Raw genomic sequence first — 25,001 nt, 5'->3', positions numbered from 1 at the left:
TAATCAAGTACGCCTCCACCAGGGGGTTGCTCAAGAAGAACTTGTAGCAAAGTACAAAGGTGGCGGACCTCGCCAAGATGTAAAGCAAGTCCCCTCCCCTCATGCGTCTCCTCTCATAGCCATCACAGCCAACAAGTCCTTAATAAAGGAAAGGTGATGTTAAATGTTAATTTATCCATTTCATTCATCATTTATATGTAATTAAAAAAAATTGTGCATGTAGAATTATAACTATCTATAAAATGTAGTGAAGCGACCGACTGTTACTGTAGTGGGGTGTTCGGAGGTTTGTTATTTATGGCTGTTTGTGAACAACAGGTTAAGTGCTGATTGTGTATTGGGTGCGGCAGTTACAATAGATTGTTGACCACCTCTTACAAAACCTTGGTAGACGCTCCAATATTTTTTGTTAGTATTATTGGCTGTATGTAATGGATTGATTGGGTCTACATTGTCTTTTGGGGAAAATGTATTTGGTTTTTGTATGATTCGGTTTTGGTCTGACCGTTTGGAACAGATTACTAATGAAGGTACCACCGCACTGTTTAAGTAAGTATAGGCTGTTGAGACAACCCAGCCGAGTCATCAAATAACTGTTATGTAATCGTTTTTTGCCCGTAACATGCACTACTCACAAAACGTTACAAATAGTATTCAGTGCCTGCAGTTGAGTGGCATTCATCATCCGGTTCCGGTAGAGCGGTTGGCCCCCAACTCGATGATTGCGGGTTTGATCCTCAGTTACCCTGTGATCATCCGGCGCCCCTTTTTTGTAAGGGGTGCCGGAAGTTGGCAGACCCGTCAGCGATCCTGTTCTGTCTCCCTGTAATGTTTGTCTGCCCTTGAATGGGATTGTGCTGAAAATCTTAATTTCCCCTCGGGGATTATTAAAGTATTTCTGATTGACTGATTGAAATGATGCTGTGTCATCAGCAGGTGAATGTGGTAATAGTGTCAAAGCACTTTGAGTGCCTTGAAGGTAGAAAAGCTTTATAAGTATAATCCATTTACCAATTAATTCCGCAGGGCAGGGCACTGTTAACAATGAAGTGGTCAATAGCGTCAGATGTGGCCAAATGTGTGACACTTCCAGTTTCTCTGTACCTCTCTTGTGACCTTGCTGCTGACACTCTGTGAAACACTAAACTCAGTGGCCACTTCCCTCTGAGGGCATCCTGTTCGAAGTGTTGCAAATGGAGAGCTACCGGTGATCAAATGTTCGGTGCCGTCTTGGTCTCTGATGTCAAAATGTGAACAACTGATGAAGGGGATTGTCCAATTAAAGCTGTTTTTAGTATTTCGTGCCTTCCATGTAACTAAAACGTATTACTACACAATAAAACATTACTACAATACTACTACAGTTAAGACCAACTTTTGAGGTTTTGTTTGTTGAATTCGTATTTTCTGTCTGAAAATGACACAAAATGGCAAAAGATTGTAAGATGTTTGTTAATGGAAAGTATTATAATAAGTAATTGGTTTATGTTCTTGTTTTGAAATAATTCATATATTTGACAATTCTGAGGTTAGATCAAAATCCGCCCATCATTTTTGTGAGAATGATAGCGGAACTTCATGACTGCGGTGACGCTAGAATAAACACACACACACACACACACACACACACACACATGTAGATGTATTAGAAATAATCCATATCAGGCCCAAAATCTAATAAATTGTTCCTTATCCCATTTCAGACATTTCCTAAAAGGTTCATGAAAATCCACCCATAACTTTTAAGTTATTTTGCTAACTAACTAACAGATAAACAAACTAATGGCACTGATTACATATTCTAATGGTGAAAGTAACTATACATTTACAACTGTGAATATGCATGTACAATTGTGCCTTGTTTTCTAAACAAAAAAAAAGTTCTGTAATGTCCGAAAAAAAACCGAAGCATTTTTTCTCTAAAGAAATAATTTAAATACAAAAATTAATTCCAGACACCCAAAAAACAAAACGCATTTATAGAGAATAAGTACGTTTTACATGCAGAAATTAATGTTAATCCATCACATACATCTGTATGTGATGGATGAAATGGAAAAAATAAATATTTAACATCACTTTTACCTTTTTATTAAGAATTTTATTAGCGAAGATGTTGAGAAGGGAAAGTGAGAGCCGCTCGGACTTACTTTTTTTCCGAGTTCTTAATCTGATTCTATAGTTTTTTTTCAATTTAAGTGCTGACATTGCAACTTTCTTTGGCCCCATGCGTTATTTTGCAGCCATACTAAAAAAAAGCACAAAGACTACTTCTTTGTTTGGGCTCTCAATTCCACTAGAGATGTTACAATATCAAAATATTGTGGTACAATAGTGTCACTGTTAAAGGCCACGGTATAATATTATTTTGATATTGTCCGAAAAAAAAAGAGACTTGTTAAAAATGCCATAGTGTGGTAAATGAAGTGGCAGGAATGTTTAAGATAAACACACTTACTGTAATTGAACACAAACATAATACTCAAATGTTGTAATCATATTTATTACTCAAAATATAGGAACATCCACTGTTGAAAAACTAACTTACAGTTGAGTGTCCTTACACTGAAAATGTAAACATCAAGTGTTACAAGTGTAAAAACAATGTTCAATATAGTGTCTTCCAACTTTTAATCTGCAGTGGACATTTTTTGTATCAGTTTGGAAAATGCTGTTTCGAAAAGACAAGCTTTTAACAATGTAAATACCTCACAAGTTGATGTTTATCCACGCTGGCTTCAAATATGTTTTCCCGGTGAAAGTTTATCAAGCGGACAGCACGTGGCACAGGAGTTTGTGGAGTTTGCATATTCTCCCCGTGACTGCGTGGGTTCCCTCCAGGTACTCTGGCTTCCTCCCACCTCCAAAGACATGCACCTGGGGATAGGTTGATTGGCAACACTAAATGGTCCCTAGTGTGTGAATGTGAGTGTGAATGTTGTCTATCTATCTGGGTCGGCCCTGCGATGGGGGTGGCGACTTGTCCAGGGTGTACCCCGCCTTCCGCCCGAGTGCAGCTGGGATAGGCTCCAGCACCCGCCGCGACCCGAGAGGCAAAAGCGGTAGGAAATGGATGAATTGATGGTTTATCAAGTAGCTTCTCACATTACTCGTAGTCCCCGCGGTGTACAATGTATGCGCTCCCACTGTGTCACCTTAGAAACGTTCAAGACGAAGGTGAAGCTCTTTGCTTTTGCAGCATGCAGACTTCATTACCTCTGCCAAAGAGGTTATGTTTTCACCAGGGTTAGTTTGTCTGTTTGTTAGCCACATAACTCAAAATGATATGAACAGGTTTTGATTAAATTTTCCTCTTGTCTACTACAAACACACTTCTCCTGCATGCATTTTCTCCCCTTTACGGCATTCCACGACTCCACTTTGCTGGTCCCGCGCTTCGCCGAGGATTTTGGAAGATTTGGTTTATTTTCAGACAACGCAAAAGCGCCAATTAACTACACTTACCAAATTTTTGTCGTCGCACGTCACGTCATTATTGTAAGGATTTTAAAACCACAATTCTGCAGTGTCTACAATATTGTTACGTCCCTAAATTCTACTGGATTATACGCAGACAATCGGACAAGTTTGTTAGGCGCAATGTTACGATAACTAATATATAACTAACTAATATATATAATATAACTAATATATACGAAAACTGAGGCAACATTTTAAACCAAATGAACTGAAAAGTGGGGTGTACGAAAACCAAGATACATCCCATCCATCCATCTTCTTCCGCTTATCTGAGGTCGGGTCGCGGTGACAGCAGCCTAAGCAGGGAAGCCCAGACTTCCCTCTCACCAGCCACTTCGTCAAGCTCATCCCGGGGATCCCGAGGCGTTCCCAGGTCAGCCTGGAGACATAGTCTTCCCAACGTGTCCTGGGTCTTCCCCGTGGCCTCCTACCGGTCAGACGTGCCCTAAACACCTCCCTAGGGAGGCGTTTGGGTGGTATCCTGACCAGGTGACCGAACCACCTCATCTGGCTCCTCTCGATGTGGAGGAGCAGCGGCTTTACTTTGAGCTCCACCCGGATGACAGAGCTTCTCACCCTATCTCTTAAGGCAGAGCCCCGCCACCTGGCGGAGGAAACTCATTTCGGCCGCTTGTACCCGTGATCTTGTCATTTCGGTCATAACCAAAAGCTCATGACCAAGATACTGCTGTATTGAGAAAAAGTTTGTCAAAATGTAAAATATAAAACTTTTTTTTAATAATCATTTCTAGCTACAAAAAGATAATGTAATAAATATTTCCCTCTGTGTGAATAATTTGGGCCTGAACTGTGTTGTGTGTTACTGATCCCTGTAAAATTGGTTACTCTGCAGTGAAATCATTATTATTTGTTTCTTTGTGGCGGTCTTGTCATCTTCAATGTGGGCCTGTTGTGTGGTACAGCACATTCTTCATCTCCCTCCAGTCCATCTGAGTAAAGTAATCTTGATTTTACTGTCAGGTTACGTGATCACCAATTAGCGCGCAAGTGCTGATGGTGAACACAAAGGTTTTAATCTCAAATGATTAGGCAGCGTGTTGGCATCCGCAAGAGACTATTTTGTTGTTCTCTTCTATTATAACCTACTTGTCATGAAGTCAACTGTTCTAGTTTTTAGCGCTAACTGAACAGAGTGGTACTTTCTTTTTTTCATCTGAATAGTAACCATTTAACTGATGATGGTCAGGCAGGCATCCATTAGTGGCCCAAAGGTTTTAAAGGTTCCTGGTTTCTGTTAGATGCTGGTTACTGATGAGCCTGCAACCACTCTCTCACAAATTGATCAGCCTAGAGCAGCAGCATGATCGTATCAAAAAGCCAATACTGTATGTCACTCTGTTTCTCCATTTGTTTGTGTTGCCCTCTAGGGATCTCAAGTTGGACAATATTCTCCTCGACAAGGATGGCCACTGCAAGCTGGCAGACTTTGGCATGTGCAAAGAAGGCATCTCCGGCGACATTGGAGCCAGTACTTTCTGTGGCACCCTTGATTACATTGCCCCTGAGGTCAGTTCAGACACTATTCCTGAATAGGCAGATTAGGATCTTGTAACACTTGTCATTTCATATGATGCACATCCAAGGCGCCTCCCATTTCCTCCCAACATAAACAGACTCCCTCATGACTCACTAGAAGCCAGGAAGCCTTTAAGGTCAACTGTTAAACAATGCTAGAGTTCACTCTGTTTTGTTCTGATAGTGAGGCATTCGAATAATCATATTGTAAGGATGCCTCAAATGTCAAAAATTGATTAAAAAAATGGTTGAAGTAGTAAAATAATGTTTAACATAGGGCTGCAGCTATTGATTATTTTAGTAATTGAGCAATGTATCGATTAGTTTGTCCGATTAATCATGTCATTCAGTCATTTTTTTTTTACTAATAAATGCTCACCATCAAAATTTAAACTCCACTTTAACATAAAAAATAGATAAAACATCTACGCTGTTTGCTGCCACACAGATCACGGCACCAACACACCACCGCTCTTGTGTACACTCAATTGTAGCGCCTGTGTGAAATCTATGACCGTGTATCGAATACCATAATTACTATGTTAAGTAATTATAGTGTTGGTGAGCCGTCCACCCATCCATTTTCTACCGCTTGTCCCTTTCGGGGTCACAGGGATTGCTGGATCTTATTCTGGACAAGTCGCCACCTCATCGCAGGGCCAACACAGAAATTTTAGAAATGATGAAAAGCTCCTTTCAATACTTGGTCCTCACAGGGACATAATGATTGAAAACATCCGTCCACTTGACATCATGTAATTTACTGCTTTCCTTACAGGCTCCCTGAGCTGTGATCATTATGGTTGTTATGTTTTTACAGATCCTCAAGGATATGCTCTACGGGCCCTCTGTTGATTGGTGGGCACTTGGGGTGCTACTTTACGAAATGTTGCAGGGCCACGCGCCGTTTGAGGGTGATAATGAAGACGAACTCTTTGAGGCCATCCGCATTAGAGACGTTTCTTATGCACCCTGGCTCAGTGTGGAGTCAGTCAGTATACTCCGTGCCGTGAGTCTGCCTTTACTTCTTTCTTCACTATCTATTATTTTATATTGACTTGTTGAATAGTCACTTTCTGTCTTTGGCAGGCATTTACTCTCCTCTGATTGTATCTTTCGCCCTCTGTTGGAAATATCTGACGTTTTTCAAGCTGTTCTAATGATTGAGGAATTCAATTTCTCACATGATTTGTGTCCTGCACAGAAAAGACATTAAGCTGTGATCATTAACTATAGGATCCATTTGCCACGTTCCTTAACAGTGCCTGTTGGAATGGGCTTTGTTCTGCTTTGATCTGGTCAATTTCTTCTGTCGCCACATTATGCTGACTGACTGACACTTTGGCTGTCAAGTCATGGGCAGGCTTACAGGAGCTCTACCAGCCAGCTGTTTGGCCCGTTCCACCCTTACATAACTATATTAAGTCACGGTCCACTGCCTGGTCTCAGCTAACTGGCTATAAATACAACAATCTCCTTCTATTGCGCCGCTCTGCACCCTCCCCCTACCCGCCCCATACCCTTGTTGTTAGTCTGCCATGCTTAAGAAAGCTCTGTGCTAAGCTCATTTGTGTCACATGTTACATAAAAAGTCCTGTAAGTGTGAGTGGATTTGGAACGTGCTACTCTGTTAATAATAAGAGTTGATCCGCTGCACGGTGCTCCTTGTTCCCATGAGCAGGCTCACAGGGTTGAGATTGTTCTATTGGCTCTATAAAGAATACAGACAACATTTACAAAATCATATTAAATAAACACTTGTTCAGCATGAAAAGTGTATAAACAATAAACCTTATATATACTGGTAAAACATTTTCAACATTCGTTTAGATTAATCCAGTCTTTCTCAAATAGGGAGGCGGGGCCCCCTGGAGGGGGGGGGGGGGGGGGGCGTTGTCAGGGGTGGCATGTATGACCTTGGGGAACATGCTTTTTTTTGCTGTACCAGAATATGTTAAAGTTAAAGTTAAAGTACCAATGATTGTCACACACACTAGGTTTGGTGAAATTTGTCCTCTGCATTTGACCCATTCCCTTGTTCACCCGCTGGGAGATTTGATTGATTGATTGAAACTTTTATTAGTAGATTGCACAGTACAGTACATATTCCGTACAATTGACCACTAAATGGTAACACCCGAATAAGTTTTTCAACTTGTTTAAGTCGGGGTCCACGTTAATCAATTCATGGTAAAGGTGAGGGGAGCAGTGGGCAGCAACGGTGGGCGGGAATAATTTTTGGTGATTTAACCCCCAATTCCAACCCTTGATGCTGAGTGCCAAGCAGGGAGGTAATGGGTGGTTAAGAGGGGAGGAGTATATTTACAGCTAGAATTCACCAAGTGAAGTATTTCCTATATATATATATATATATATATATATATATATATATATATATATATATATATATATATATATATATATATATATATATGTCTTAATAAGGTTATCCAAAAAATAGTGCTCGATACCGTAGTAGAGCGCAATATATGTATGTGTGGGGAAAAAAAATCTCCTGATGATTGAGGGAACCCCTCATGAAACAGGCCTGTAGAGATGAAGTAGTCTTGTGTTTTTCCCCACACATACATACATATATATATATATATATATATATATATATATATATATATATATATATATATATAAATAGAGAAATACTTGAATTTCAGTCTTCATTTATTTACACTTTTACACACACAACACTCATCTACCGGTACTCATTGTTAAGGGTTGAATTGTCCATCCTTGTTCTATTCTGTCACTATTTTTCTAACCATGCTGAACACCCTCTCTGATGATGCATTCTGCTTCGTCTCCTTGTTGTGTGCGCAGTTGTGCACTGCACTCTCTTAAAGCCCTAGATGTTATTGTCACATATGCATGTACAGTAGATGGCAGTATTGTCCTGTTTAAGAGTGTCACAACATTGCTGTTTACGGCAGACAAACTGCTTTACGGTAGACGAAAACGTGACTGCTGTTGTTGTGTGTTGTTGCCGCGCTGGGAGGACGTTAATGAAACTGCCTAACAATAAACCCACATAAGAAACCAAGAACTCGCCCTCGATCATTCTACAGTTATAACGTGATTGGGCAGGCACGCTGTTTATATTGTGGGAAAGCGGACGTTAAAACAGGCTCAGGTCTGCATGAAGCTGGAGGGGGCGTGGCCTCCAGCTCCGCCTGAATTTCGGGAGATTTTCGGGAGAAAATTTGTCCTGGGAGGTTTTCGGGAGAGGCGCTGAATTTCGGGAGTCTCCCGGAAAATCCGGGAGGGTTGGCAAGTATGATTCCTAGAGTCTGACACTTAAATCGACAACACATAACAACACACATCCACTAAACACAACTTTAGGTTTCAATGTGTGGTGCCCACCCAGCTCAACTTACTATTGGTAAAAGCAGGTACAGTAGTACAAAGGTAAACTTTTTAGTACCTGGTCAACCATGATTTCAATTAAAGCATGCCAAGCCAGTATCATATGGATGATTTACAGTAAATCACTGCTGATGTCTAATTGGTCCAGAAGATTCATCTTTGCCAGGGGCCTCATGTATTAAGTAAGACTTGCATGGATTCCCTTCTGAAAAATGGTGTACGCTCAAATCCAGAAAACATTGTACGCACAAACAAATTAAGATGTATTAAATTGCGCGCACGCATTAATACAAACACATTTCTTTTGTACATCCCAATCAACGTGGAATTGAGCGCACATGTTGGAGTGGCTGGACCACTCCCTGTCCACGCCGCATTTAAATACACAAATCATATTTAAATTAGTTACTATCCTGAGATTTCCAAACTGTCAGAAAACACAAAGATAATGATCAAGACGGCAACAACAAAAAATTCCCCAACAATGACTTAAAGGTGCTTCTTACTGGAGTGGAAACATGTTTTCTATTGTTGCAGATTAGTGCAGAAATGCATGCGATGGAGAAAAGGTGTGGTATAGTATTTTGCACTTTACGCACTGTTTTTAGCGCAAGTATACTTTGCACAAAGAGACAATCGAGCTTGTTTGAAAATATTTTAAGAAGTAGTTCAACCAGAAAAAAGCAAGTCACTAACTTTAACCACTGACTCGTTATGATGCTGTAAAGAGTGGATATGAAATTTGGGGGTAATTTATATTAGGAAAATTGCATAAATAAATGTGCTCACCAAGAAACCACAAATCGCACACAATGTTAGTTTGTAGTCTCTTCCCACACATACTGTCACTTAGAATGTACAAATCATGTGTTACACCCAGGCCACATTGCTACAATGTTGCTTCATTGCATTTGCACATCACATATGGTCTGTACATTGATCAAATGAAAATGTTTCCTGTTGACATATCATCGCGAGCAATGTTTGTGCAGTCGATAGCTCCAAATACATTAGGAATACAACTTCAAATTGCGCTTTAATTCCGGCCTGTTTATCTGCTTTGTACAGGAATTTAATATACCTGGCTATTATGCCGATATTTTAAGGTGTTTTTTGCACCAGTCTGCCTATGCTCTTATATCCATTTGAGTAATTGCTAATACGGGGGTTGTGTTAATTGTTCATTTGTCCCTGATGTTCGCATCGATCATTCGGAGGAGTTTGTTTGCCATTTCTTTACTTAAACAGTTACCCAGCATTATCTCTGTGTGTGGCCAAAATATCCACAGCCTGTAGAAATTTGTGTACGACAGCCATGAAGTTGGTGTGAGGCACCATGCATTTCTACGTTCAGTTCACTATTGATACATCTCAACTTTGCCGTGAAAAAGGGTGTACACCAGGTTTTTTTCCGCTTAATACCCTTGGTCATTGTAACATTTCAGCAAACTTTTAGAAAAGGCATAAATAGGCACACATGCTAACAAAAGCTTACTCTGTTGCTGTGCTTTGCTGGATACTGGAGTAGTATACTCCACAGTCTCCATTTTGCAGCAATAGTCTGTTTTCTTGCTTCCCTCAGTCTCCTCTTGTCTAAAAGACGTCTCCTTACTTGCATTGACTAGTATAGAAGTTCACTTCTACTCTATTGTTGCTAATTGTAAGCTTGTCTCATTACGATTGATGAGTCCAACGCAGCTTGATTTTTGCAGTTTTCCGCTGTACGAGTTTGTGGAAAACTGACCGCCTCAAATGTAATGAGTAGACCTGAGCTGCTACTTTATAGTGGAAAAGTCGAATTATACGTTTCTGAGAGCCTGTTTATCATACATGTGAGGGTTTGGTATCTTTTTAGAGCATGGCATACCATTTTTCCCCTTTTTCAATTTTTTTTTAACGACCTTCCCTGTAAATTTAGCAAATAATGGCACTGAGGCTGGTACAGTAACCCCATTCCATCTTTATGGCAGCTTTGGCCTTATCTGGCTACTGTCACTCAGGAATTGTAGTCTTGTTAGTTGTGTTGGCTTTGTCTAAATGCCATTGCCAGCCTGAAGATGTGCATATTATCTTTTGATCATGACAGAGCTGAAGGCAAGTCAAAACAACATTTTTAAAGTCTTACTACTTGCAACGCTCTTTCATCTGTGGGGGCACGTCATTTATGCTTTTATTGTTTCATTGTGTAAAAACACCTGGAAGCCTCTTGTACTATGTTGACCTTTGCCTAGCTGGTGCAGTGTAGGATGTGCCAGAAACATATCAAGGTGTGTTTTAGTGAGTGGGAAGGTAAGGACTTACTGAATAACATCTTGGAAGGGCTCCATTTTAAACATTACTTTAAATTGTGGCGTGATCAGCTACACACACTACTCACAAACCGTTTGGGATGTTTAGCTACCATGGGGGAAAGTTTGGATAAACCTAAAATGCAATATAACCCTTTTTTAAATGCATACAGAAAAGCATTGTGTGACTCATCCAGTCTCTGTGTCTCTAAGCAACATGCGGATCATACTTTATGACACTCTTAAGATCAGTGCCCACTTGAGAACATCCTGTTTGAAGCCTCACAATAGTGAGGTACTGTTGATCAACTGTTAGGTGTGGTCTTGGTTTCATGATGAATCGAATCAAAATGTTAACAGCATGATGAAGAGGACTGTTTAAATAACAATTCTAATTAAACCAGGAAATAGTTTGGTCCATTCAAGGATCACACACCTGTTGTGAATTTGGTCAGGTGCATAAACAGTTTAGAGAAGATCAAATTTGGTTCACCTGTAAAGGTTATAGTGCATTTTAGGTCCATCTGAAAATTTCCCCCAAAAGCAAAATATCCCTAACTTTTTGTGAGAAATTTAAATGGAGTCTTGTTCAGGGATGCACAACCTTTGCTATCAAAAAAGCCGTTTTGAAGAAAAGTATGGAGCCGCAAATCATAACACAGCCTATAAACTTTTCAAAGGTGAGATTTTTTTTATTTCACAGGCAAAGGAATCTGCCTGTGCAGAATAAAACAATTTTTTTTTTTGGGATGTATTCATTGTTAGCTTATCGCGGGGTTAAGCACTCCAAAGCCGACGTCTCTCACACACAGGTTCCCCTCCCCTCTACATGTTTTTCCCGCACTCATCCAATAACCAGTCAGGATTCAGCCTTTACACATTCATGGCCTCACAGACAATCTAATTTATTGAACTCAAAAATGCACATTTTCCTCTCTTCGGTGTTAAAAAAGAATCTCTCAAGGGAGCCAGATCAAGGAGGCTGAAGAACCTGTGGTCTACTGGAACAGATACTTTTATTCCAGTTTAAAATGTTGCTTTGATTTGTTTATTTTAGAGGGTTTCTGTGGGGCATGTTAGTAAATTGTTCCATTTTTGTTACAGCTACTGACCAAAGACCCCAAACAGCGCCTTGGTTGTGTGGCATCAGAGGGTGGAGAACATGCTGTGATGGTCCACGCCTTTTTCGAAAACATCGATTGGGAGAGACTCAATCGCAGAGAGATTGAGCCACCGTTCAAGCCTAAAATAGTATGTCACGTAAATATCATCCATGTTTAATAACAATAATCTCACCTCGACTTGCTGTCCCTTACAGAAAGCACCACAGGACGTCAACAATTTTGACCCAGACTTTACAAAGGAAACACCCAAACTCACGCCCATTGACAACCCCCATATCGCTGTCCTCAATCAGGAGGAGTTTGAAGACTTTTCATACACGGCGCCTGACATGCTGGCGAACTAATCTTTGTCTGAGACAGTCTCGGCGGTACAGTATGACTGTCACATTCCTCACAGATGTGAGAGTGGTCTTGTTCAAATATGTGTTTGTCAAGAAATATGACTCGGGACACACTCTCAAAGGCTTTTGGTTTGGACTACAATATGGCGTGATAGGTTGCATTCCATCGAGCTGTTTGTATAAAGTTGGTACTATTTTTTTTATCCACTGCTCTTGTCACACTGTTAAAGCAGCTTACCATTTTATGGTTGACGTTGTATGGCATGAGTCTGTTTATTGTGCTTCCATTTTGACCGGACTGCCTGTGATTCCCAGAAAGCTTCCAGTTCGAATGCCAGAACAACTGACTTGTGGAGTGTGTGTAATAATTTCTCAGTGATACACAAATACTAAGCTAATAAGTACCCCCAATTAAGTCCCAGGATGTCAATATAATCGTATGGGCCTTTTGATTATCACTATTCAACATATTGATCAAAGGAACACAATCAATCATATGCTGGACAATTAATTAACAAATGCATCTTTTATGCGATTGATAATGTGGTGGTTCACTCAGCTGGCTCCTCGGAAACAGCAGGGAGTTGTTCAGTTCCCACTAACAGTGTGAATGGGAATGAACGGTTGTTCCTATGTGCTCTGTCAATGACTGCAACCACTCCATTGCTAAAGTCAGTTGGGATAGGCTCCGGCTTTTCCACTGCGACTCTGAGCAGGATAAGTGCAATAGAATAGTTTTTTTTATGAATGGGTCTCTTCTCGCTGTAAATATCAGAAGAAAGAGGGTAAAGATTGTCAGAAATATCATTTTAAAAGGAAATGTATTTCTAAATTCTGTACATGTATATCCGCTAACCCCATAACATTTTTTGGAGCATATTTATATTTATTTTTACTCACTCACTGTATGAACTAAAATCGATTTATATTGCCTTTGCTATAACTGAAGTTAACATGTTAATAAGTAGATTTCTGTTTTTTTCCCCCCAAAAGGCTGTTTTCTGGCACTTTTGGAACTTACATTTTTAAAACCACTCCCTGACAAAATTGGTGCAGTTCAGCTTAATTTCTTGGTTTTCTGACATGGACTTGTTTCTTCAGCATTGTCCACACGTTTAAGTCATGACTTTGGGAAGGCCAATCCAAAGCCTTAATTGTAGCCTGATTTAGCTATTTATTTACCACTTTTGACGTGTGTTTGGGGTCATTGTCCTGTTGGAACACCCAACTGCGTCCAAGACTTAACCTCCGGGCTGATGATTTTAAGTTGTCCTGAAGAATTTGGAGGTAATCCTCCTTTTTCATTGTCTCATTTACTCTCTGTAAAGCACCAGTTCAATCAGCAGCAAAACAGGCCCAGAGTATAATACTACCACCACCATGCTTGACGGTAGGCATGGTGTTCCTGTGATTTAAGGCCTCACCTTTTCTCCTCCAAACATATTACTGGGTATTGTGGCCAAACAGCTCAATTTTTGTTTCATCTGACATCACATGGACAAAGATAAGACCTTCTGGAGGAAAGTTCTGTGGTCAGATGAAACAAAAATTGAGCTGTTTGGCCACAATACCCAGCAATATGTTTGGAGGATAAAAGATGAGGCCTTTAATCCCAGGAACACCATTCCTACCGTCAAGCATTGTGGTGTTAGTATTATGCTCTGGGCCTGTTTTGCTGCCAATGGAACTGGTGCTTTACAGAGAGTAAATGAGACAATAAAAAAGGAGGATTACCTCCAAATTCTTCAGTACAACCTAAAATCATCAGCCCGAAGGTTGGGTCTTGGGCGCAGTTGGGTGTTCCAACAGGACAATGACCCCAAACGTACGTCAAAAGTGGTAAAGGAATGCTAAATCAGGCTAGAATTAAGGTTTTGGAATGGCCTTCCCAAAGTCCTGACTTAAACGTGTGGACAATGCTGAAGAAACAAGTCCATGTCAGAAAACCAAGAAATTACCTGAACTGCACCAATTTTGTCAAGAGGAGTGGTCAAAAATTTAACCAGAAGCTTGCCAGAAGCTTGTGAATGGCTACCAAAAGCGCCTTATTGCAGTGAAACTTGCCAAGGGACATGTAACCAAATATAACATTGCTGTATGTATACTTTTGACCCAGCAGATTTGGTCACATTTTCAGTAGACCCATAATAAATTCATAAAAGAACCAAACTTCATGAATGTTTCCCGTGACTGCGTGGGTTCCCTCCGGGTACTCCGGCTTCCTCCCACCTCCAAAGACATGCACCTGGGGATTGGTTGATTGGCAGCACTAAATTGGCCCTAGTGTGTGAATGTTGTCTGTCTATCTGTGTTGGCCCTGCGATGAGGTGGCGACTTGTCCAGGGTGTACCCCGCCTTCCGCCCAAATGCAGCTGAGATAGGCTCCAGCACCCCCCGCGACCCCAAAAGGGACAAGCGGTAGAAAATGGATGGATGGATGGAGATGTGTGTGTGTGTGTGTGTGTGTGTGTATATTTCCACCGCTTGTCCCTCTCAGGGTCGCAGGTGTGGCTAGAGCCTATCCTAGCTTCATTTGGGGGTAGGGCAGGGTACACCCTGTACAAGTCGCCACTTCATCGCAGGGCCAACACAGATAGACAGACAACATTCACACTCACATTCACACACTAGGGCCAATTTAGTGTTGCCAATCAGCCTAACCCCAGGTGCATGCCTTTGGAGGTGGGAGGAAGCCGTAGTACCCAGCCCCACCTCCATGCATACATATATATATATATATATATATATATATATCCATCCATCCATTTTCTGCCGCTTATTCCCTTTGGGGTCGCGGGGGGCGCTGGAGCCTATCTCAGCTACATATATGTATGTATATATGTATATATATATATATATATATGTGTGTATATATATATATGTATATATAGTATATATATATGCCTGCACTTAAACTCAAAATGTGACCATCACAGCGTAGCAAAATCATGTCTGCCATCTAAATCCTTGCTGCATGTTGAGGATGATGAAGCGTTTCATTTGGGCTGAAAGCTTAGTGGTGATTCATAGCGACTTTGAAGTTTGGGAGATTTTGGAGATTGCATCATACTACACAGTGGTCACAAAGGAATAATGCTCGTGTGGCATTTGGCAGAGTCATACTAAGTTATTTCCAAAGTAACAGCCATCGTTTTGTTGTTATATTACACTTTGCCTCAACAAACAAAACAAAAGATGTTTTGCAACCTATTAGAAGACGACAGAGCTTTTTTCAAACCTGTACATCAGGAAATAAATTATATGCCAAAGAAGCATAAAGGAGTTGAAACATTTGCCTTTTCTTTGCAGTCCAGGCCAAAAGAAACTGGCTGATCATCTGGTGAGTTTAGTGGGAGCCAGTGAAGAGTAAACAGGAAACTGCATTACGCAACGACCATCGACGTTGAGCGAAATAGGAAGATATAGAGAGGTGAAGGACGTTTGGAGGCAGTGTCTCTCTTCCAGGTAATAAAAATGCTATATATTTTAGGATGGGGGAAAAGGAGAGTAATCTTTATCAAGGGAGGACTCTTAAAACAATGTGGCTGCTGCCCTATGATGAACTTGGACATACACACCCTGCACTTTAATCAATCAATCAAAGTTGACTTATATAGCCTTTAATCACAAATGTCTCAAAAGTCTCAAAGACTTCACCTGCCTTGAAGAACATACTTGTACTTCCTTTAGTTAAAGCGAGGAAGTCTGCATCTGGTATTCACGTCAGTGTGCCAATTGTACAACTTTGTCTAACTCAGTTATGCTTTGACAACATTTTGGAAACAAAGTATGTCAAATTGCTAACCAGCCTTTACATTTACACCACAATTTGCATCATACCATGGCCTTTAATGGAACATGATTACCTTTTAATATTGGGGGTCTCACACACGCACACACACACACACCCTGGGGTAATAAGTGGTATATTGGCACTAGCACAATTTAGAACACTCTAACTCTTAAAAGATCCCCTTTGAGACATTTTGTGCTATTCATTAAATACATATTTTCCAGGGGACATTTTTTTTTTATAGCGTTTTACAAATGTCATCTCTGTTCCCTAAATTAGCCTAAAGTGGCAACTCTACACACAACTGACACATTTAGTTCTCACGATAAAAAAGGAATGATTTTGATTCTATGTTTATGTTCAACTAATACCCGTATGTTTGAATAATTTGTCCACCAGATGGCACTATTTTTTCCCATTCAATGCATGCAGCAAAATTCTTAATTTCTTACATTTGTCTGTTACTGAAATAAATTGTGCACGAAAAAGCAAAGCAATGTGTGTTTGTTGTAACAATGCTTCTTGGCAATAAATCTTGTGAGCTTACCTTTGGGTGTACTTTTTTTGTTTTAAATGTGACACTATTGGAATAAAATAAATCGTGAAAATCCTAATCAATGACTCATCTCAGGTCCTAATAATTAGCAAATGTATTTTATAGAAATGGTTCTTATTGGTATAGAACTGGAGCTATGTAAACAAACGTGTCTTTTTAAGAGTTAAAAACAAAGTATGATTCGTAGTTGATATGTGTGTTTTAGGCAGAAGTCGTTTTGAAAAGATTGACACGTTTAAAGTGGACGCAATATTAATATACTGCATGTCAAATTTTGGATGCATTTTCTGTCAATAGGGTCAAATTTCTTTGTGAATTTTAAGGATATCTTTAAAGGGGCCCTACCCAGCTCATTTAAGTGGCTTTTGAAATTATATTAGATCCCACTGTGGTAAGTTTCCTTTTAGTTAGATTGTCCCATAAATCTCAAGTTTTATACATGGTAAATCTGCATTCTTCTCCTCTTGGCCAACATGCTCAAAATCAACATCTTATGCTTACTCAGAGCTGCAAAGAGACACCTCAACCGGTTAAATGCGAATGATTGTCAGAAAAAAAGAATTGGATTAATTATGAAGAATATGGCCTCAAACTGTGCTTTGTATTCAAAACAGCTATCTGTAAAGTGGCGAGATCATAGTGGCAGTAACCGTGAAGTATGCCTTTAGCACCACTCCAAAACAAAAATCTTACATTTTCTGCCTTGCGACAGTTTACAAAAAGAGTTATCACACACAGAACACACTTTTTGTCAGCCATTTTCAAGAAAAAGCGAAAAACATTACTGAGCAACGTACACATGATTTTGATCGAGTGCATTTTAAACCGATACATGAGTCTGAAATGTTGCAAATGTAGAATAGGCACACTCTAAGCATTAAAGAAACATTGTTTATCTACTAACTATACGACTTCACTCGGAGGCACGTCTTGAAATACATTTTATCACAAGTATTCAGTGTTGGGTTAGTTACTGAAAAACAGTAACTAGTTACAGTTACTAGTTACTTTATTTCCAAAGTAACTCAGTTACTAACTCAGTTACTTACACCAAAAAGTAATGCGTTACTGTGAAAAGTAACTAGTTACTTCTTCTACTCTTTTTTTTTTTTTTTTTAAAGCTCCCATTAATGCCCTTTTAGCCTTCATGTCAGTACTGTTATTGCACTGGAGAATAATACAATCTGTTGATCAACTTGACATGCATTTGCATCACTGAACTCTGCTAAGCAATGTGCTCTACATACAACACACAAAGACAAAGATATGTTTCAAAGGGCCAATTTATTTCAGGCCAGAACAAATTGACAAAACTATTTTAAATAGCTGCAACATAACATACATAAGTAACAAACAGCATAATAACACTAACACTAACCATGTTAAACCCAGATTCCGAACTAATAAAGGTCCTAACTCATTCTCTTTCTATGCCACATCAATATGAAATGCACTCCCAACAGGTGTAAAAGAAAGGGCATCTCTATCCTCCTTCAAAACCGCACTAAAAGAACACCTCCAGGCAACTACAACCCTAAACTAACACCCTCCCTTCCACATAATACCTCTTCGGATTGTAAATAATCTAATGTAGACACTTTTTCTTATACTTTCTGATCTCTCTCTCTGTGTCCACTACTTGCTGTACATATCCTACCAAGTCAGTCCTACACTGTTTCAATGTCCATTTCTCTGATGATGCAATTGTTGATGACTGAAGTGTTGATACCAACCAAACCTAACCCCCCCCCCCCCCTCCATATCCCACACCCCGGATTGTCCATCCATCCATTTTCTACCGCTTATTCCCTTTGGGGTCGCGGGGGGCGCTGGAGCCTATCTCAGCTACAATCGGGCGGAAGGCGGGGTACACCCTGGACAAGTCGCCACCTCATCGCAGGGCCAACACAGATAGACAGACAACATTCACACTCACATCCACACACTAGGGCCAATTTAATTGTTGATGACTGAAGTGTTGATACCAACCAAACCTAACCCCCCCCCTCCATATCCCACACCCCGGATTGTAAATAATGTAAATAATTCAATGTATATACCCTGATGATTATCTTGTGTGATGACTGTATTATGATGTTAGTATATATTTGATAGTATATATCTGTATCATGAATCAATTTAAGTGGACCCCGACTTAAACAAGTTAAAAAACTTATTTGGGTGTTACCATTTAGTGGTCAATTGTACGGAATCTACTAATAAAAGTTGCAATCAATCAATCAACAACATAGCTGTAAACCTGGCTTCACCTAAGGAAGGCACACGTGACATACACAGAGCCTAACCAGGCAGATTTGAATTGTTGTTTTGGGCAGTAGACGGGATCTTTGATCCAAGACACAACATACATTCAACTAAAATGTTATTTTCTTTGTGCTCGACAAAAGAAAAGAAGTGAGAATATCTCATACTTGCCAACCCTCCCGAATTTCAGTGCCTCTCCCTGGGACAACAATTCTCCAAATTTCTCCCGATTTCCAGCCGGACTTAAGGCACGCCCCCTCCAGGTCCGTGCGGATCTGAGTGAGGACAGCCTGTCGTCACGTCCGCTTGGCCAACCAAAAAGTAACCACAGAACACTATACCGTATAGTCGTATAGTGTTCTGTGGTTACTTTTTTGTTGGCCAACGGTTTACGTTGTACTGCGCACCCCCCTCCCCTCCCCTCCCCTTCCCACACCCTGACACACACACACGCACACAGAGAGAGCAGAGGAAGAATCAGAAGCACGTCTCTGCTTCGCTGGAATAAAACACACTCAGATCCTCAGTTTCTAGCCGACACTACATAAAAAATAACGTAAAATAACGCAGTAACGCATCATGTAGTAACGGTAACTGAGTTACTGAATATAAAAAATAACGCGTTAGATTACTAGTTACCGCCGAAACTAACGGCGTTACAGTAACGCGTTACTCCCAACACTGCAAGTATTGCTCTAAAGCAGTGGTTCTCAAATGGGGGTACGCGTACCCCTGGGGGTACTTGAAGGTATGCCAAGGGGTACGTGAGATTTTTTTTAATATTCTAAAAATAGCAACAATTAAAAAATCCTTTAGAAATATATTTATTGAATAATACTTCAACAAAATATGAATGTAAGCTCATAAACTCAGTGAAGCACAAGCTCAGGTTTCTCACTAAAATGTCTGTCAAAAAGAACTGTGAAAAGAAATGCAACAATGCAATATTCAGTGTTGACAGCTAGATTTTTTGTGGACATGTTCCATAAATATTGATGTTAAAGATTTCTATTTTTGTGAATAAATGTTTAGAATTAAGTTCATGAATCTAGATGGATCTCTGTTACAATCCCCAAAGAGGGCACTTTACGTTGATAATTACTTCTATGTGTAGAAATCTTTATTTATAATTGAATCACTTGTTTATTTTTCAACAAGTTTTTAGTTATTTTTATCTTTTTTTCCAAATAGTTCAAGAAAGACCACTACAAATGAGCAATATTTTGTACTGGTATACAATTTAATAAGTCAGAAACTGATGACATAGTGCTGTATTTTACTTCTTTATCTCTTTTTTTCAACCAAAAATGCTTTGCTCTGATTAGGGGGTACTTGAATTAAAAAAATGTTTACAGGGGGTACATCACTGAAAAAAGGTTGAGAACCACTGCTCTAAAGGACACATCAACAGTGATGGTGGATGTGTGTGCAGCAATTCAAAGAATGAGAGTGGATCAAATGGCTCGATGTTTTGTTTACCATCATGCGGCCCGGTTTGGCATCTTTCCTCTGGAAATGTTGAAATGGGGGTAAAGATTTAAGAGCCTCGTCTCGGATTTCATTACTGAGACTAACTGATGGCTGCCAGCAGTGTGTGTGTGTGTGTGTGTGTGTGTGTGTGTGTGTGTGTGTGTGTGTGTGTGTGTGTGTGTGTGTGTGTGTGTGTGTGTGCGCTGCATGATCGAATCAGGTCTGCCTATCGTCGCATTGACTGATGGTTCCAACAGCAGACACAAGCAGACAATGAGAAAAACATGCTAAATCTTCGCAATTGTCATTACGGTATGTTGTTTGCTGGAGGAAAAGATTCAGCAACTTTTCCAAGAGTGTATTTCAACCAGCATTTTGATGATGTCCGGTAAAGGTCTTTTGAAGCATCTTTTATTTATAACTTTGCATGGAAGTGGTTTGATTCCTCAATCCATTACCTGGACAAATGAAAGTGCTTGATTTTTTTTGGTTGCAACCTGAAGGTCGTGATTGTTTTTGTATTTTTACTTGAGATTGACCCATTATCAAATGGGCCGATTATTGGTGCCAATATTTGGCATTTGGAGGTTTATCGGCATCGGCTTTTTTTGAAAATGTTTTAAATTTATTTTACAACAGAACGACATCAGCAGATACAAATTATAAACATCACATGCAGGATTTATAAGACAAATGATGAGTGAAGTAGATAATAACCACTGCTCACCAGCCTTTTTGTTTTTTTCACTGCAGTGCTCTCGTGGTTGTGCCCCTCGACTATATCCCTTTCTCTTCCTTTAACAAAGTATGTGTCTTCTGCTTAACTTTCAAACCTTTTATTTTTTTGATGGGAAATCTAGTTTTTGTCCTTCTTTCTCGGCATTTTACCGGTTCCGTTTTGTTTGTTTTCGTCCTCCGTCAGCAGGACTTGCAACGTGGGCCTATTAAAAGAATGTGCAGAGTTTCAAGTTCTGTGATACAAACAAATGACACAACAGAGCGGTAGAAGATGGATGGATGAATGGACAGCGATGGATGGACATGGAAATGACAGACAATATATTCCTGCCATAATCTAAATTTTGTGTACCGGTAAATCAATTGACGCCGTGGATGCCCGCCATGCTACTGTGCCCTCTCGTACTTGGTGTGTTTTTTGTTTTGTTTCTTACATTGAACAATGACAGCACAGTCAAATTCCTTGTGTGTTTAAACATACTTTGCCAATAAAGATAACTAATTCTGAATAGGAGATTATTATATCAGTAAGGAGGAGCTGGCAGTAGCTCAAACATTCTCATACTTTCTGTAAAATCCAGGAAGAAATTACGCCAGCCAGCTTGAAAAATGTCTCATCTACAGGCTACGTGAAGGAGCCCAGAATTGTTTTCAATTTAAATCTTCACAACGTTTTAAGAGTTCCTCACAAGGAAACTTTACAATATATTAAATCCGTATACTGTTATAAAATTGAGTGGAGGGCGAGTTATTGTGATTGTGAAATCCCATTTTTCTACCAATTTTGCCAGGAGATTTCCTATATTTTGAAATGCAAATGTTGATGCTACTCTTAGACAGAGGTAATAAAGTTTTTTGTGAAATCCCTGATATTGTTTGCTTCTAAATGAACCACAACATTAGCGCCTAATAAAACATGGTCCAACGTTTCCTAAAAGATTATGTTAAAAAAAACAACTGAAAGCCTTGTCCAGCTGTTTACTGACATACACTATTCATGTGTCAACAACTTTTACTGTAAATGAATGTTGGCTCCAATTATCGGTTATCGTCCCCTTGACTACTATGACTGTTCATTTTTGTTTTAGTTAATGTTTGTTGTAGTTATCGCCAACAGCCTATTTCCCCTGACTAAAACAGGTATTGATGTGAATTTAGTTTTTGAGATGCTCCTCAACAATAACAACTTCTAAGAATGGCAACCAAGGTAATCAAAAAGGTCAACCAACGAATGAGATTTCTCTATAGAATCTCCTCTCTGGTCAATAAAAGCACCATGAAGATTCTGGCGGGAACTCTTGTTCAACCCTTTTTCGATTACGCATGCACCTCCTGGTACCCTAGCACCTCCAAAACCCTCAAATCTAGATTCCAAACATCCCAGAACAAGCTAGTCAGATTACTTATAGACCTCCACCCCAGATCCCACCTCACTCCTACCCACTTCTCCAAAGTGGGCTGGCTCAGGGTGGAGGACCGAGTAAAACAACTTGCACTGAGCCTAGTCTATAAAATCCGCTACACCTCCCTGATACTGAAGTACATGTCAAACTACTTCCTGACCTCCATAACCACAACACCAGGGGGAGCTCCACTAACCACTTTAAACCCAGATTTCGATCTAACAAAGGTCTTAACTCATTCTCTTTCTATGCCACATCAATAATATGGAATGCACTCCTAACAGGTGTAAAAGAAAGGGCATCTCTATCCTCCTTCAAAACTGCACTAAAAGAACACCTCCAGGCAACTTCAACCCTAAACTAACACCCTCCCTTCCTCATCAAATGTAAACAATCAAATGTAGTCACTTTTTCTTATAATTTCTGATCTCTCTCTCTGTGTCCACTACTTGCTGTACATATCCTACCAAGTCAGTCCTACACTGTTCCAATGTCAATTTCTCTGATGATGCAATTGTTGATGACTGAAGTGTTGATACCAACAGGGGCGGATTAAGAAATTTTGGCCCTCTGGGCCTGACATGGTCTTGGCCCCTCAACACCGCGCGTGCACGCGCACACACACGCACGCACTATGCAAGAAATACTGTATACTGTGAACAGACATGCACACTGTACTGTACAGAAGAGTGCACATACTGCACACACACTATTAGGTATACCACACAGACAAGCACAGGTTTCACACAGACACAGGTAGGGGGAGGGGATAAATGGCCTAAAAATAAAAATTTTGGAAAATGATTACGCCCACTTCAGTGATGGTGCATTGGGTCATTTGAGAGATATTATGTATTGGAAGTTGGTACCTATCATGAAATAAACCCCCCACCCCACCCAAAAAACTAAATTGGACATGATTTTTGCCCCCTTTTCCTCCCTTCTATCATTAAAAATAAAATAATATCTTAGGAAAACACTTTGGCATAACGGCAGCTGTGCAGCAAATTGAGGCTCAAAGTCTGTATCTATTTTGTGGGAAAGCTTGAGGAGGAGAAGGAGAAAGGTAAAATGATAACACATGCATCGGAGAGCACCACAAAGAAAGGTGTAGGCCAGTTCATGGTACAAGGGCTGCATGCAGGTCAAGATAGCCCATTTCCTCTGCCTGTCTTACCCATTCACCGAGAGACCACTGAGGACATAGAAATGCAAGTGGATATGGGGTTCGAAATACTGGCGTCGGTCAGAGGAGTCAATGTGGAGGATGTTTATAAACTTGTAGATGCACATATGACTGACAGCACAGAGCACAACAAAGGCTTTTCAAAGCTGTTGGCAGAGATGAACAACTTGGAAAAACCAGCAGGGCAGATCTTTTGTGGCACCCACACTACACTGGGCTTCAGCAGTGCCATGAATAAAGTGATGCGGTTGGCGGAGGCCGATATGAAGATGGAGCAAGTGCTACAGAGTTTCATGGTGGATCTGGATGTAGACAGCAAGAATGCTATAGTGGCTGGACAGGCACTGGACATGTCCTGAACTCAGTGTCAGACGTGGCTGCCGAATACTTGGATGAAGTGAAGCAGCTGACAGATCTCATGCTGCCTCATCTGAAGACTGTCCTGGCCAGGCAGAGGATGGACTATGGGATGGATGAGGAGACCTTCCCAATGGACCCTGTCAGTGAACAGGCTAGTAACATTGATGGCACCCCTGTGCACAACATTGGGATGGAGAGACAATGTGGCAAGGTGGACTACAGACTGAAGAAGTTGGGCACACTGAACGCAGTCAATAGGTCAATAATTTTACAGAAGAGCCAGGAGCTTCAGAGGTTTCAAGGCAGCAGCACAAGCAAAAAGAGAGGTTGAACTCAACTGGAGTAAACTCATGAAGGCAAAATTCGAGAGTTGGGCTGACGAGAAACAAGAGATGGCTCAAAGACAGGAGAAGAAGAGACTAGACATGCTGGACACACTGAAATCTTTAAGCAAGGGGTTTCTTTCGTGCTTTCAATTTCGCAAAATCATCCACCACATCATTGAAGTCCAACTCTCTTGTCAGCTCACTCTCAATTGCCATTAGAGATAACGCATTTAATCTTTTCTGAGTCATTCTTGTGCGCAGCTCATTTTTGACTCTTGACAAAAGAGAGAATGAGCGTTCTCCCTCACAGTTACTGACCGGTAGAGTGAGAAAAATCTGTAGCGCAATGTATGTATTAGGAAACGTAGGCTGTAGTCCAAAATGTATTATTGTTTTGAGCAGTCCTGAAGGGGTCCTCTCCTCATCAGTGTTGTTGAGCTGTATACAAGATTTGAACTGTATAAGCTCCTGTCCAAGACTTTCATTGAGGTCAGATGAGTATGATTCAGTGAGAATCTTGGCCTTGTGAAGGACTGAAGCATTGGACTCTGTATCCAAAGAGAAAAGGACACTGAACAAATTGTTCAGATGTTTGTAGGCCTCCAGACGGTGATTAAGGCTTGAACTCAGTTGATCAATAGAGGCAATAAATGTCTCTATTTGAAACAGTTGCCTTCCCTCAAGCACAACATCTGGGGATGCTGATTCATCAGCAAACTTTTTACGTTTCTTCGTCCGTTCAGCCCTGTAAGAT

General features: G+C 40.4%; 1 protein-coding gene and 1 long non-coding RNA gene across 3 annotated transcripts in view; both read left to right on the top strand.

Moving 5' to 3' along the window:
- prkcha (protein kinase C, eta, a) overlaps positions 1–13,276 on the top strand; it is a 48,452-nt gene extending 35,176 nt beyond the window's left edge. For both annotated transcript variants that reach the window (XM_061968847.2, XM_061968846.2), the window contains exons 11-14: positions 4,869–5,007; positions 5,837–6,025; positions 11,790–11,936; positions 12,004–13,276. In XM_061968847.2, the coding sequence (XP_061824831.2) occupies positions 4,869–5,007; positions 5,837–6,025; positions 11,790–11,936; positions 12,004–12,153 (625 nt within the window). In that variant the 3' untranslated portion in view covers positions 12,154–13,276. The remainder of the gene's footprint in view (positions 1–4,868; positions 5,008–5,836; positions 6,026–11,789; positions 11,937–12,003) is intronic.
- Positions 13,277–14,073: 797 nt separating this feature from the next.
- LOC140678989 (uncharacterized) lies at positions 14,074–16,489 on the top strand. The gene is made up of 2 exons (XR_012050577.1): positions 14,074–14,344; positions 14,833–16,489. It is a non-coding gene; the product is annotated as an uncharacterized lncRNA (long non-coding RNA).
- Positions 16,490–25,001: the final 8,512 nt, after the last annotated feature.

Source organism: Nerophis lumbriciformis, linkage group LG08 (assembly GCF_033978685.3).
Source record: "Nerophis lumbriciformis linkage group LG08, RoL_Nlum_v2.1, whole genome shotgun sequence".
Classification (NCBI taxonomy): domain Eukaryota; kingdom Metazoa; phylum Chordata; class Actinopteri; order Syngnathiformes; family Syngnathidae; genus Nerophis; species Nerophis lumbriciformis.
Note: the sequence above shows the minus strand (reverse complement) of the source record. Positions and strands in the feature narration are given on the sequence as shown.